The sequence below is a fragment of the Diadema antillarum genome, unplaced genomic scaffold, assembly GCF_040938485.1.
Source record: "Diadema antillarum isolate AM-2024a unplaced genomic scaffold, OU_Dant_1.0 scf00000157, whole genome shotgun sequence".
Lineage (NCBI taxonomy): Eukaryota > Metazoa > Echinodermata > Echinoidea > Diadematoida > Diadematidae > Diadema > Diadema antillarum.
Window position 1 is genome coordinate 42,817 of NW_027271046.1, and position 15,748 is coordinate 58,564.

Here is a 15,748-nt window from a genome sequence, read left to right on the forward strand (position 1 = left end):
TCAAACCGAAAATGGCTCAAAAACGTGATTTTGTGTATAAAGTCTATGCAAATGGAGTTTTCTCTTCTTATTCATAAAAATATGATTATTTTCACTTTCATAGGCTGAAACTAATTAATTTTAGCATAATTATGCTTGAAATAGGTTCTGTCATAAATTTTGCGGAAAAAAAATGATGAAACAAAAGGTCGAAAAAACAGAAATACATAAGAAATTCATAAAACAATAAAATACATAAGAAATTGATTTTGATACCCAATTTTTTTTTTCAAGTACATTGTTAGGAATAATACAAAGAATGTTTTCACCAAAAATTATGATTCTAGGGGCTTAAATTTCTGATTTAGAACAAAATGTATGATTTTATGCATATATTAGCATAATTAATTATTATGACGAAAATTTCCATTTCTTTTTGTATAGCTTGGTAGATTACGCCATAGGTAATGCACGTGCCAAATTTCATGGCGATTGCGCGATCGACGACCGAGATGTCGGGGGGGGCGGGGGTTGAATCAACCCCTCCCCGGCCACAGAACACCCAAAAAAGCCCAGCCTGGTTAGGGTTAAAACATTTTTGGTACTTAGCTATGGAGATGCATCACTATGAGACAGCCACTATAAAATCAATGGTGGGCCATTTCTATAGAAGCCTCGATACTATTGCACAACGGGCACTTTGTCTGTCAGTTCCATCCAATCAGCGACCTTGTTCTCTGCGGAGGTTTTGCCATCTACAGCGGACGACATGACACCACTGAAGAGGTCAAACCAGCCCCCTGTCACAACCAAGACACACAGAAATAATAAATGTGATAAGGAGACATTCTTATCCATTTGTGAAGGGGAAGTAACAGAGAGGCTTATTGCCAAAACATTCCATACATTTCACGATGCATAGAAAAAGAACCCTCACATGTCGTGTTTATATTCAACAGGTAAAGAGAAGAGTAATAGGAGTGAAATGTGACATTCTGTACTGGGTAATCTCAAGCATATCAATGATATCTATAAGGTGTGGAGGAAATATATATGTGTACCTAGTTGAAGGCATTGTGCAATTCACAAAATTTTGCTTCGAATAATACAGCACAGCATTTTACATTTCAGAGGGCAAGTCTGTATGTTTTTGTTTGTTTGTTTGTTTGTTTTCTTTTTGTTTTGAAGTAGTGAAGAACAGAAACTGCTAATTCTGAGGCAGGTGGATGATAGGCCAAAATAAAGATGAATGTAAATCTGGGGATATTGCTCACGACAACAAATACTCTCAGATAAGTCCCCACTGTGAAGAATCAGCAACAGTACTTACTGTTATGTACTATGCTGGATTGGAGTTACCTTTTGGGTATGTCCTGATTAAATTTGCTACGGACCTTTTGTCATGATTAAATTTGCTACGGACTAGAGGCAAACTTCATGAAACTTTCTATACCATATTGTAAGGTACAAAAATCACAGTTCACTCGGAAATGGCCAGAATGTTCCCAGCTAATTGCTCAAATCCTAGCTGCTGCCATGTTCACTGTAATAACTGTTTACCGCTTTATGACACAGGACCCAGGACAGGCCAGGGTACTGTAATAATGAGGAATGTTCGCATGAATTTTAATTTCATGAATTTCGCGAGAGCCAAGAGTCGCGAAATTACAATGCATGCGAAAGTTCTTGCATTGAATGTTAGAGGTAACTCACAAAAATTTCATGCCGCGAAAATATTGTGTTTTACAGTATACACTTTTCGCACATCCCCGGATGCCTCACCTGTGTGGATGAACAGAATTTCTTTTCCCTTGAACCTGCCTGGATCCTCCCTCATGAGGCGCATGGTGTGGAAGGCTGCCTTGCCTGTGTAGCAGGGGTCTGTCAGGATTCCTGTTGTCATGGCAATCTCCTGGATACACTCTATCAAAATAACATGAAATGCACTCAAACCATGAACACCAGAAAAATACATACTTGTGTGTGGCAAAAACCACTACTGTATAAGCTGTTATTTTTGCAAGGGATTAATTTTTATCAAATCTCGGATATCCCTGTTGGTCCTCGAATTTAAAGGGGAAGGCTAGTAACTGATCACTGGGAATCAGTGGAAATGCTGGGAGATGATTGTTCCAATCCTTATGGGATTCATTCACGAGTTCTTTGTATATCTATTGTTGTGTGAAAATGATTTGCTTCAGAACGGTCTCATATTCAAGTAATGTGCAGATTAATGCTCCGTCACTGACCAGGGACGCTAACCTGGAAGCATTAAACTGCACATTACTTGAATATGAGACCATTCTGAAGCAAATCATTTTCACACAACAATAGATATACAATGAACTCTTGAATGAATCCCATAAGGATTGGAACAATCATCTCCCAGCATTTCCACTGATTCCCACTGATCAGTTACTAGCCTTCCCCTTTAACATCTTGCCAACCGCTAGGGTAATAGAACACTTACAATAGCCTCAGTGGCAATTTGCGAAAACAGCATCTCACTATCAAAAACGTCTGTGATCTCCTCATTCGTGGAAACACCTGCTCGCAAAAAGAACAGCTTATAAAGTAATTCAATACAGACTACCACAAACGGAATTAATCATTATCGATTACAGAAACCCCACATCCTCATCCTTACCTAATTCCTCTGGTGTTGAGAGGCCGTATCCAATGCCTTTGGCTCCCTCAACAATGTCCATGATGTCTGCGGCCTTGACCCCCGATGACCCATCAGTTGCCTGGAGGCCAAGGTCCTGTAAAATCTGGTCAGCTTCAAAGTGAAAGTATGCAGCATCACCCAAGACTGCCATACCATGAATCCTGAAGACAGAAAAAGAAATAAAACATGAGTTTGATTGCAGCTGTCATAGACAGATTTCATCTGTAGTTAGGTGTCTGTTAGAAAAAAAAAAAAGTCATTACAGAATTGAAAGTAAACATACAGTCAAACTCGGATAAGCCAAATATCGCTTACCTCGAAGGCAAAATGAAAGTCCCGATTGTTCCTATGGAGTTTTCGTGTGTTAAAATTCGCGTAGCTCGAAAAAAACTAACTCGAAGTTCGGTTACCTCGAAGGGAAATCTCATGTCCCGATCTTAATTAACTTATTGTTTTTCCCAGCACGTTGCTCGAATTAGAATTGCAAACATCACTCAGCATTTCCGATGAAGCGCGCGTGGACAGCGAAGACATGTCACAAATCTTTTCACACTCGATTGTAAATATTCTGAGCCCCAGAACGATCGTGCGCTCAAAGAAATACCCGGTACACAGCAGACAAGGAAAATCCCCAACACTTACTGTACCTGCACACGTACACGGTATACATATAGCAGCCGTGCAAATGGAGTGCTTACAATAGCACTACGCTCTGCCCATCATCTTTCTTTGACCACTCTGTTTTGATTTGCGATCGTGATAGTCATGCCGTGCGCGTACATTTCTTAACCATCGTGGCGCATCTGCTTAGGTGTTGACAGTCATATATCTTTGGCATTAATCACGGTCCACTGTCCAAACATCAATCTCCCGCTAGTGTTTTTTTTTTTTACTTTTTTCCTTTCACGAAGTTTGTTTCATTAATTCTCCCCCGAGAACGCAAGCTCTGAATATTTTTTTTTTTCCAGCAATGCGATTATGAAAATAGTGTGGTATATGATCTGGAAGTATAGGCCTAGCATAATAAAGAATAGTATAGATATGATTTAACAACAGTTTATTCTGATAAATTTCGAAGTAACGGAATAATACGCTTTACGATTTTCAGACCAAAAAAAAAAATCATCATGTATTTTACCCCTGTTTTGACTTGAATCTTTTTTGAGTTTTCGGTATTTTTTTCTTTTCTTTTCTAGCACAATCGTCAAGGCCCCCTAAGATTGTTTCGCTTTTTTTTAATGCAAACAATCCTCTCCGGTAAATGTTTATGATTACAGTAATAGCAATGTCCTCAGAAGCCACAGCCGGAATCTGATCTTGCAATATTACTCACTACTCAAGTAGCCCATCCTTCATGTACTGTGCTGCACTTATTCAGGGCTCGACACTTACAGTGGCCCGGGGCCACCAAAACGCACGCCGGGCCACCAAAAAAAGTCGGATGTTTGCCTTTACTTTTGGAGATGAACAACGGTAACAATCGGCCCCGAAAGTTGCTGCAATGAATGTCAGATGATTGCTTTTGATTTTGGAAATGAATAACAGTAATATTCGATTCCATATATACGATACTAAAATAAATGTCGGATGTTTGCTTATACTTTTGGAAATGAATAACGGTAAGATTCAGCTCTGTACGGTGCTTAAATTAATGTCAGATATTTGATTTTGCGTTTGGAAATAAACAAGGATAACATTCGGCTCCGAAAGATACAAAAATAAATGTCGAACGATCCCTTAGACGTTCGGAAATGAATAACAATGGTATTCAACTCCGTATGATGTTTGCGTTTATATTCGAAAGTAAATAGCAATAACATTCGGCTCCAGAAGATGCTAAAATAAATTTCGAATGTTTGCATTGACGTTCGGAAATAAATAATAATATTCAACTCCGTACGATGATAATATGACTGCCGGATGTTTGCTTTTACGTTCGAAAGTACATAGCGATAACATTGAGCTCCGGAATAGGCTAAAATGAATATCGAATGATCCCTTTTACGTTCGGAAATGAATAACAATAACATTCAACTCCGTACGATGATTAAATAAATGTCGGATGTTTGCTTTTACTTTCGAAAGTAAATAGCAAGAACATTCGGCTCCGGAAGATTCCAAAATAAATATCACAGTCTTGATTGCTTTTACATTTGGAAGTGAATAGCAGCAACATTCTGCTCCATACGATGCTAAAATAAATGTCGGATATTTGCTATTATACATTTCGAAATTAATAACACTAACATTCAGCTGCGTTTGATGGTAAAATAAATGTCTGCTATCTGCCTTGACGTTCAACAATGAAAAACAGTAACATTCAGCTCCATTCGACGATAAAATGATTGTCAGATAATTCATTTCACTTTTGGAAGTGGACAGCAGTAATATTGGGCTCCGTATGATAGTAAAACGAATGTCGGATGTTTGCTTGGAAATTTAGAAATGAATAACAGTAATATTCTGCTCCGTACGATACTAAAATAAATAACTTATTGTTGCTTTTACATTTGGAAATGATTAACGGTATCGTCTGCTGACTGTGAGTGCTGCTGGTAGACACATGGAAGACCGTTGCGTAGCCCTAAACAGTCTTGGTGAGCTACATGTACACCCATAGTTGTGCGAAATTTTAATAGCTTGCAAAGCTAAGACTGTGATTCTTGTGTTGGATATTGTGTAAGAGATGATGACTTAGAGAGAGAAAAGGAGGAAAAACGAAAAGTAATTGAGGGGGTACCTACGCCGACACGACAATGTACATTCAGCACGCATGTTCTGCAACCCTGTCTTGCACTCGATTACGTACCGGTATTTTCTTTTTGTTTTTATGGTGATAAGTCATTTAATTGTCCACCAGAAAACACTGATGAAAGAAGAACATCGATTATCATTCAATTCATTCATATTAAAGTCGATTCAAATCCAATTGACAAGCATACAAACAATCGGTAGGCACTGTAACAGATACCATGTTGAACATCAACAAAAATCGGATAAGTCGAAGAAAATTCGACGTACGCGTACCTCGAAATTCGCGTACCTCGAACCAATTTCTTCAGTCCCAACGACTTCGAGGTATCGGAGGTTGACTATATGCAGATTCAGACATGTATATTTTGAGAGTCATGGTCTTAATTTGGGAAACCGGAAAAAAACTAAAAACAAAACATTAGATACTCTGAACTTTTAAGTGAAAAATCTTCCTAGCATTTACTAGCAGTTACTAGCAGGTCTTCTATACTAATGAAAATGGAAGACGGTTCAAATGAAATAAGCCCTTAAAATGTTAAAGCTTGTCAAAGTCATAAACTTTTTTTTACGCTACTTTTGCTACTGTCAGCATAAGCTGCAACTGAAGAAACTCTTCCTTGTACCACTGAAGTGAAGCATGATCTATAGAGAATACATTTCACTGGCGGATCCAGAGGGGGGCGCACCCTCTTTATTTTTGTTGAAACAAAAGAAATAAAAATGAAAAGATGGGGGCGTGCGCCCCCTTTAATTTCATAAAGATGCCTCCCCTTTACGGAATTCCTGGATCCACCCCAAAGACCCCAAGACCAAACTGCTGCAGGTCACATCTTTTTTTTCCACAGAAAAAAAAAATAAAGCAATGAAGATGTGTGTCACAACCAAACATATTCAGATAATGTCATTATTTCACATTTTAACATCCTCACTTCAGATTATTTCCGGTCAGGAAATTCCCAATGGCAAGTCCTGTCACCGTTCCTGAGCTTCCCGAAGCTACAACAACATCTGTGACTTTCTCAAGTAGCCCCTGAAACAGTTCAAGCAGATAAATCCTTCCACTTGCACCATCAAAAGTCATAAACCACACAGTCACTACCCCTTTAGTCTGAGAGCTGGCTGCTGGTCAATTTACCCCATCAAGCCCATAAGGTTTGACCCCTGAGAGTTGCTGGGGCCACCCTCCTCATTAAAAAAATGCCCGTCAGCCTGGTCCCTGAGGGCGGGTTCGGCCCCCAGGGACCCCCCGAAAAGGCCCTCCGGCGGGTGTAATTTACCCCATGGAGCCCATGGACCAAACTTGGCCTATATGAATGTCCTATGGGTGTACATAATCAAAATATGAAAACTGACAAAATATCTGGTCGGGAAAGGGGTTGCCAGACCGCTTGTTTGCAGGCATAAAACCTTGTTTTTGGTCAAGGAGTCTGCGCCAAGACTACACTGTCCCATAGGCCCTGTACTGTAGCGTCTCCCAACAGGCTGACGGACAGTGCCAGTTAGTGCATGTAGTAGTCTTGGCGCAGACTCCTTTACGCCCAACAAGGGTTATTGCCTGCAAACTACCCGTTATACCCTTGGACCCAGGGTAGTTTGCATGCACAAATTGACCACACACACACCCACACCCACACACACACCCACACACACACGCACACACACACACACATACACACACACACACACACACACACACACACATTCACACATGACTCTATGTATACTAAGAATACCGTAACACAAAACATGACCAGTGGTTTCTCCATACAGCCATGATACCTTGCACATACCTATAATTATTATGTTCATAACTTTTGAAGGTTTTACATCGATACTATCAGTGAACCTTCAAGCAGGAACACTGAAGAGATTTTGAAATTTGTGTGAAATTGTATTCTGTTTTACTGGCCACACAACCTGCTTACCCTTTATTATGTATCCACCATATAAGACTCCTATATATATATTTGGAAAATGCTGAAATAAACCCTTTGTTGTGAGTAGACTTCAGTTTCTCAAATCATGCATTATACTCTATGATAGACTAAAATGTGAAATTATGTTTTATATTATATGAAATAAATTCATGCCAAATACTGGTCAGTTCAGGAATCATAAGACTGCAACTGAAACATGTGCAATGCTTACCATAGGCCTACATTATACGTAATTTATGTAAGCTTTAGTCTTCCATAGAGTGTGATGCATGGTTTGATGTGTAATTGCCATGGTTTTGAATGGCAACTAAATCATAAATATGAACTAGGACCTGCATTGTAACTGTATATGGTATGTGACACCCTGGAAGTATTATCTCTTTTTTTTGGGGGGGGGGGAGGGGGGTAGACAAAGTATCTCAATGAGGAGTTGACAAAAATTCTAATATAAAAGAGAACACAACATGTAAATGCTCTCAACGTGCATGCTATTGTTAAAGAAAAGAAATTAAGCTAACATTTCATTTAGCTGGTAATTTTATGTTTCACGTTGTGTGTATATGTCCCGGGTTAACGGCAATCATATACTATGATGCGCTCTTTGCAGTGTGTGACACCGTAGGTTGAGTTTTGTTTGTGTGGGGCTGGGGAACTGAAGATGAAGTACAGTGTATCTCCAGAAATAAGGAGTTGACAAAACTGCTGATATAAAGAGACCACAAGACCAAGTTAATACTTTCAGCCTATATGCTATATAAAAAGAGAGCTATTATGTTTCAACTTGGTGTGTACTGTTCACGGTCATTGGCAGTGTTTGCAGTATGTGACACCATTTGTGTGGGGCTGGGAACTATTATAAATAAAATATATCTCCAGAAATAAGAAGATGACCAAAAAAAAAAAAAAAAAAAGCGCTGAAGAGATGAAGAGAACACAAGATCAAAGTAAATGCTCTTGGCCTGTTTATTTCCATTACAGAAAGTTAGCATTCTATTGTGAAGCTTGTTATTTGAGGTTCCAAGGAAGAAATACATGTATATAGAACACCGTAATTACATGTTCATTAGTATTATAGATATGCAGATATTTGTCCAAAACTATGAGGTGACATGCGCTACTGAGTATGAAAATTGATCAATATCATTTCCAAAACCATTAAGCTCCTTCCTTATGTTATGCAGTTTATTCTGATTTGGAATTTATTAGAGTCAAATAAAGGAAATGTTGGCATGGATGCTGTAATCCTTGCCTATTTTATACATCAAAGGGTGGTTTTTATCAGCCAAAAACACAAAAAGTTATTAGTTTGAGGTTTTCAAAGGAATCTTATATTAGGATTGAGACTTGTTATTTGTATCTAAAAGAGGATATCAAGCAGGAGAAAAAGAAGTAATCCAAGCTACATCCCACTTGTTGACATAAACTTTATTAGAGTTATGTTTAATGCACGGTTGATGAAAATGTTTACTTAAATGTGTTATACAACTGGCCTTTAGTGCTGTTGTGGTTGGTCTTAAACTGAAGTTTACTCACAACAAAGGTTTTTCAGCATTTTCTGAAAAGCTCTATTTGAGTCTCATAAGGTGAATACATCATACAGAAAGAGTAGGCTGTGTGGCCAATAAAACCTAATACAACTTCACACAAATTTCAAATTTCTTCAGTGTTCCTTAAAGGTGTATTGATAGTATCCATGTAAAACATTCAAAAGGAATGAACATCTTATAGGTTTGACATTTATTATGTGCAATGTATTATGGCTGCATTAATGAGAAACCTATTAATTGTAACATGTTTAGTGTTATGGTACGTGTATATACAGTTGTACATAGAGTCATGTGTAAACATAATTGTGTGTGTCTGTGTGTGTGTGCGTGTGTGTGTGTGTATGTGTGTGTGGGGGGGGGGGTGGGTGTGTGTGTGGTCAATTTATGCATGCAAACTACCCTGGGTCCCAGGGTATAACGGGTAGTTTGCAGGCAATAACCCTTGTTGCGCGTAAAGGAGTCTGCGCCAAGACTACTACATGCACTAACTGGCACTGTCTGTCAGCCTGTTGGGAGACGCTACAGAACAGGGCCTATGGGACAGTGTAGTCTTGGCGCAGACTCCTTGACCAAAAACAAGGTTTTATGCCTGCAAACAAGCGGTCTGGCAACCCCTTTCCCGACCAGATATTTTGTCAGTTTTTATATTTTGATTATGTACACCCATAGGACATTCATATAGGCCAAGTTTGGTCCATGGGCTCCATGGGGTAAATTACACCCGCCAGAGGGCCTTTTCGGGGGGTCCCTGGGGGCCGAACCCGCCCTCAGGGACCAGGCTGACGGGCATTTTTTTAATGAGGAGGGTGGCCCCAGCAACTCTCAGGGGTCAAACCTTTTGGGCTTGATGGGGTAAATTGACCAGCAGCCAGCTCTCAGACTACTTGGGGTCAAGTATTCAAAGTCATATAATTTGATCCTTGTTTGAGAGACATCACTGGTCTAAAACAAAAATAAGGGCATTGCCACTTCAAGCACACACTTGTCTGATTGACATACTACAGCATTAAATTTTGTACTGGGTGAATATCAAGCATATTTGACTGATAACATAGTCCCCACATTTTCAAGACTTTTCAAACTCTTAAAAACACTGGACATAATGATGGATGGATTGTCGTTTCTGATTGCTGCTGAACGCATAGGAAATATGAGCCAAACTTGCGTTCTCTTCTCGTGATAACTACAATCTTCAGATAAGATTTGGCAGACATCAACAGAGTTAGAAAAACATGGAAGGATACTGTTTTTTATCAGAGTTAGTGGATATTAATGACCTGTGATACGAGTTCCTGGAAGCAGTCAATGTACCCCCACACACCGACTGAGTTGGACCCACCCAGTGGAACGGCATAGCTCTTCTTCCCAGTAGTATCCCTGCAAGCATCACAAAAGAGAAACATAGGCAAAACATAGTTCTGGTACGCCTGCAAAATTGTCATATTTCACTGCAAAATGTACACCTATGCCTAAGAACTGTGTGGAATAATGCTGTAATAACAAGATATTCGTTGGGTAACGACAAAAATGTGAAATATTAACTAATTATGTTCCCATCTAAGGGGTCAGATTAACTCCGACTCGAGGACAACTCGGCCTCACTTTGATGGCGGGCCAAGTTGTCCTTCTGGATTGTACAGTGTTGTACTGTGGGAGCGCTTCGTGTTCTGGCTGGTCACAGTTTTGGACCGAGTTGATACAACACGCATATCAAAGAACCTCTACAAAATGAACGTGCGCCTAGATGTATACAACATGGTGATTATGAACTGCTTATAAATTGTATGAGACCGAGTTAACCTGGATCCTTCTGGAATAAAAGTTGGTATACTGACTTTTAGTTTGATCTCAAAATACTCCGAAATAACTCATCATCCCGGCAAATCGCGTCAGCCAGATAAGTTTCTGAGTAGACTCCTTTGATATATTGCAAGCAAATATGAAATGGTGCAAGACGGGCTCTCAGACCCTTACCAGAACTATGTTTTCACTTTAAATGTGGAGACCAAAGAATTATGAAAATAGGAAAAGCATTTGCACTAACACCTGCCAAGGCTCTAACCCAACAAAAGCAAGAAGGGTTAGGGCAAAATCTGCCCCTTGTTGAAGTCTTGCTGTTAAACCTTTTTCATTCTTTTCTTCTTCTTTTTTAGCAATGTACTTAGCCACATACCTCTTTTATTTGTCTCCACAAGTGAGACTTCTTTTTTATTCCCAATGTGGTTTGATAAGAACATTAACAATAAAACAATTAAATCATCTGTACCACCATATGAATGTGACTAATTTGTATGTGCTGTTTGAAGATTTGTGCGCTGTTCTTTGACTATTTTGTAATCATTCAATATCACCTTGTGATATTCAACTACCCATCATATTCACCATGATGTAATATGAACATATAGATTTCATTCGACAATGTTAATTTCCACAGCTGGGAGCAGACTTTGTCATCATTATCAACAAATTAAGAATTTAAATCACTGTTCATGTGCTAACACACACACACACACACACACACACACACACACACACACACATGCTTTGTTTTTGTTTTCCTTTATTTTGTGTTTTTGGGTTGTTGTTGTTGTTTCTTTTTTTCTTTTTCTTTTTTTTTGGGGGGGGGGGGGGGGGTAATGACCCCTTACTTGATATGCTCCTGCAGCTGAGTCATTCTGGGAAGGATTTCAGTCTGAAATGAACACTCATGTGGCACCAGGTAAAAATTGCTGCCCACCATCCTGTCCAGCAGGGTGTTACCAGTGAACTGTCCTTGTAGATCCTGCAATCACACAGCACAATATTTTACTCTGTGATCACTTCAATGACAAATTAAAACTTGTTACTGGCAGGTTTGATGGGATGACTACATTCTGATTATAATATATCACACACAGACAAATGAAAGAAGCATGTTAAACAGGATGTCATGGCATAACAAACACTTTTTGGTCATGATTACACAAGAATATCTTTGGATGCCGCATTGCCTAATACATTGTGGGTGGTTTGTATGATAGAATATATACCAGCAACGCCGCACACTGGCACTGGTCCCAGACCAGTAAAAATCACTGTCGGACCAGTAACTTTTTCAGGAATGGACCAGTAAAAAACAGAAAAACTGGGTATCTACTTGTCTGACATACAGGTCGGACCAGTAGAAAAAATAGGTTAGTGTGCAGCCTTAACCAGTATCACATACACACTCATAGCTTACCTGTGACCTGCCTTGGGTACATATAAACTGATCTGCATATCATTTGCATACAACAGGAAGCAGTTAGATCTCCCACCTGGTCTTGGACTCACCTGGGTCCTGGACCACAAGAAGAGGTGGCAATCCAGCCCCATCTGGCAGGAGGCGATGGCCGTTGCTCGACAGTGATTGGATCGCACCCCACCACACGTCATGATGACCTCACAGCCTTTCTCCACTGCATCAGCCAATAGGAACTCTAGCTTGCGGATCTGCCAAGTCAAGAGAACACAGGGAGGAATGAGTCTCAATAACAAAACTACAATGTGAACAATGATTTGTATTAAATCCAACTTAACTACAACAGACTAGCTATCTGCCATATCGATATGTGTTTAAATATCATACATAACTTCATAACAATGGTTGCTCCTGACAATCAGATATCTTGTCAAGACTTACCCAAAATAGCAACAAGAAGGTACGATTGTATTGAAATGCATTGAGTATGTACAGGTAGATAGAATATAGCTTGTTTAATGTTAACCCATTGAGGACGAGTCCCGAGTATACTCAGGCACGTGTCTATAGGAAATGTGTGTTGTAGCAAAATCAGCCCATCCTCAATGGGTTAATATGTTCTCATAGAAACAACCCTTTTAAATATGAATGTATGATTTTGTACCATTTACAAACTCCACTACCTTGCTCCTACGCCCAGAAGAGTAGGAGGGTTGGGATTTATGTTATGGAATATGAAAGAGCATAATATTCTAAGATGAATTCAAAGATTATTTGATGAAAATGGGTTTTGAAATGACTGAGATATCCAAAATGAAGTGATCACAATAAAAGGTGGGACCCATCTTTTATTAGGATTGCTTTGTTTTTCCTTGTTTTCTGGATATCTCAGCCATTTTAAAACAGATTTTCATCAAATAAACTTTAAATTTCACTTAGAATTGTATGCTCTTTAGCATTTCATAAGTGGCTTCTATTTATCTCGCAAAAAAAAAGAAAAAGAAAAAGTGAAAGCCTGAATCCTCATCTCAGCGAATACTATATGCATCCCATTAACTCGTTGAAGACAGACTGAATTTGCTACAACACTCATTTTCCATAGACACCTGCCCGAGTATACCCGGGACTCATCCTCAACGGGTTAAACTACATAACTCTTGGAGAAGTGAAAGTTAGGTTATAATCCAGCCTTACCTTGTTCCCTGAGAGAACACTGCCGGTCATGTCATCTCTTTTCAACAAGACCTGAAAATCTTCCGGTATCCCTGGTAGATGCCATCTTTGGATTGGTGTATTCCGGTTCGCAAACTCAAGGAATTAAAATAAAAAAGTGATACCCGTAATATCATTTCATTACACTAAATGAAGCATTTATATAACAGCTCAAGTTATAATTTTTAACAGTGGGTTCAATTACAATGATTGTCCAAAGACCAATTCAACAGGCACATATAGGGTTAATGATACACTGACTTAACTATAATGCATGGTTTCACATTTCCTCAGGCATTTAGTGCCATATTATGGTTGGTCAAACTATTTCTATCTCAATTTATTGATCTAACTTGCGTGTACCATTTTTCTTGTAAAGTTTGTTCATGGCTCACTCTACTATCACATTTAACAATTAAAATATTTCATTTTATTTCTTTTATTGAAAAAAGAAAACATCCCCACCTCAACAGCATAATACATTATATAGATGATGATTGGCGGGGGAGGGAACATACTGAATGTTCCACCCGAAGGGTTTGAAATACGAGGGACTTATAGCCTCCCGAAATAGCATTTCAAACCCTGAGGGTGGAACGTTTGGTACATGTTCCCGACAACAAAAGTCATCATCTGTTATATTATATGGGTTAGTCAAATCACACTTTCGTACGCATTACAATAATCGGTCATCTGCTTTTTCACATTGTATGGAATAGGCAAATTTATCCTATCGATTGCGTGAAAAATATGATCGTTCAATAGTTTGGTATCTCTTGTCATTTGTTATGTGAAAATGTTTTCCCATGGGAGAACATTACAAAAATGTTCTGCCCATGGGCGAACATAACCAATGTGCCTCCATCACGTGACTGTGTTTAGCCAATCACTAACCAGTATTTGACTAACCCATTTAATATAGACCGATACACATTCAGCTGGGCTCCCATTTCATAAAATGTTGCTATAATCGTATCATAGTGACTCTTGTTCAGCTGCAATATGGCAAGTGTCAAGAAAATGAAAGTAATCCTGCTTCCATTCCAGCAAGAAGTAGGAATCTGCTATCATAACTGTTTTTTGCTGGGTCACATAGTTGGCTATCTTCACAGGTTATGTGGAGGAGGGCCGGCCGTGTCATGATGATCATGAAAGTACATAATTTCCTAAACCCTCTATCACTCAGCACTGGCTTACCACCTTAAAATTCCACTGACCTCCTCTGTCTGTGCAGCTGTGTAGTCTGACAAGTATACTTATCTCACTAATGCAATTTAATAATCTTCTTCTCCTGTGATACAGTGGATGCTGTTGCTAGAGTGCTAACAGTGTTTTTACCTCCGCCAAGGGAGGAGGTTGTTTTCTTTACCGTTGGTTTTTTGGTTTGTCTGTGCGCAAAATAACTCAAAAAGTTGTGAACGGATTTGGATGAAACTGACAGGAAAGGTATGACACAAGTAAATGATTAAATTTTGGCAGTGATCTGGCCATTTTTGTGCACTTTATGAGGGATTTTTGATATTTTGGCAGGTAGGGTCAATGAACTCAGGAGTTCAAGCTGCACATTTTTGAGGTTTTCATACGCACACTAAAGTGCATGCTCTACTAGTTTCTGCTGGGTGAGGCACGGCACAGCTGGAAGTTGATGACATAACAAAAGGCTTCTACACCCAGTAGACCTCTATATTGGGAAATCGAGTGATTTTTCAGCATGCATACTGCGTTGGGTGGGTGGAAGTCACTGATCTCTACAAGAAGAAAAAGATCACTAGCTGCTTGGCGGAGGTCTGCTCTCTCAGAGTGCTTCTCTAGTTATTGATATTGATTAGAAATTTCTAATCACTTTTCCAACAACCAACCTGGATCCTGTGCTTGGGAATAAATGTTAATCTGGATGCCCAACTTGGGGGTTCATACGGGACAAGAGGGTAATCCGAGTTCATGATCGTTGTCACTTTGGTGTGGTCTTTGGAATGATTGTATTATGTAAGGCCTGTGAGCCAACTGAAAAAGAAAGAACAGATAAGAAAACAGAAAACTATTCAAAACAGGACTGGCTGTATATGTCACAGTAAATTGTGTCATGTAAAGGTGAAATGATGAAAAGAAGCTAAAATCAAAGAACTAAATCAATACGTAGGCCTAGGTTCTAAATAAAAAGCATCAATCAATCAACCAATTAAATCAGTGAGTCAGTCAGTCAGTCAAGCAATCAATGGCAAAATCGTGACAATCAGTCAAGCAATCAGTCAATCAATCACGAATCAGTCAATCAATCAGTTAATCAATCAATCATTCAACACTAGTATTAAAATCAACACTGGATAAAATGGTGTAACTGCGACCAGCCCCAACGTGCAGCGTTGGCGGTCTCCGGGGCTAAAAATGGTGTAGATCTAACTTTGTAAGAACTAGATGAAACATGTTACTG

At 39.2% G+C, this 15,748-nt stretch overlaps 1 protein-coding gene across 1 annotated transcript; it reads right to left on the reverse strand.

Moving 5' to 3' along the window:
- Nucleotides 1–660: 660 nt before the first annotated feature.
- LOC139722101 (uncharacterized) lies at nt 661–15,421 on the reverse strand. Its single transcript, XM_071633422.1, has 9 exons — nt 15,177–15,421; nt 13,300–13,413; nt 12,198–12,356; nt 11,534–11,667; nt 10,163–10,262; nt 6,331–6,431; nt 2,627–2,808; nt 1,762–1,902; nt 661–779 (listed from the first exon to the last, which is right to left on the reverse strand). Exons 1-9 carry the CDS (start codon nt 15,258–15,260, stop codon nt 661–663), a joined length of 1,134 nt encoding a protein of 377 aa, XP_071489523.1. The 5' UTR covers nt 15,261–15,421.
- Nucleotides 15,422–15,748: the final 327 nt, after the last annotated feature.

Excerpts from the sequence above, each read along its gene's own strand:
- LOC139722101 (XM_071633422.1), bottom strand. The coding sequence starts at position 15,260 with ATGAACTCGGATTACCCTCTTGTCCCGTATGAACCCCCAAGTTGGGCA. Across the intron at positions 13,414-15,176 it reads TTCCCAAGCACAGGATCCAG|TTTGCGAACCGGAATACACC; the intron begins GTTGGTTGTTGG and ends TAATTCCTTGAG. Across the intron at positions 6,432-10,162 it reads TCCAGGAACTCGTATCACAG|GGGCTACTTGAGAAAGTCAC; the intron begins GTCATTAATATC and ends GAACTGTTTCAG.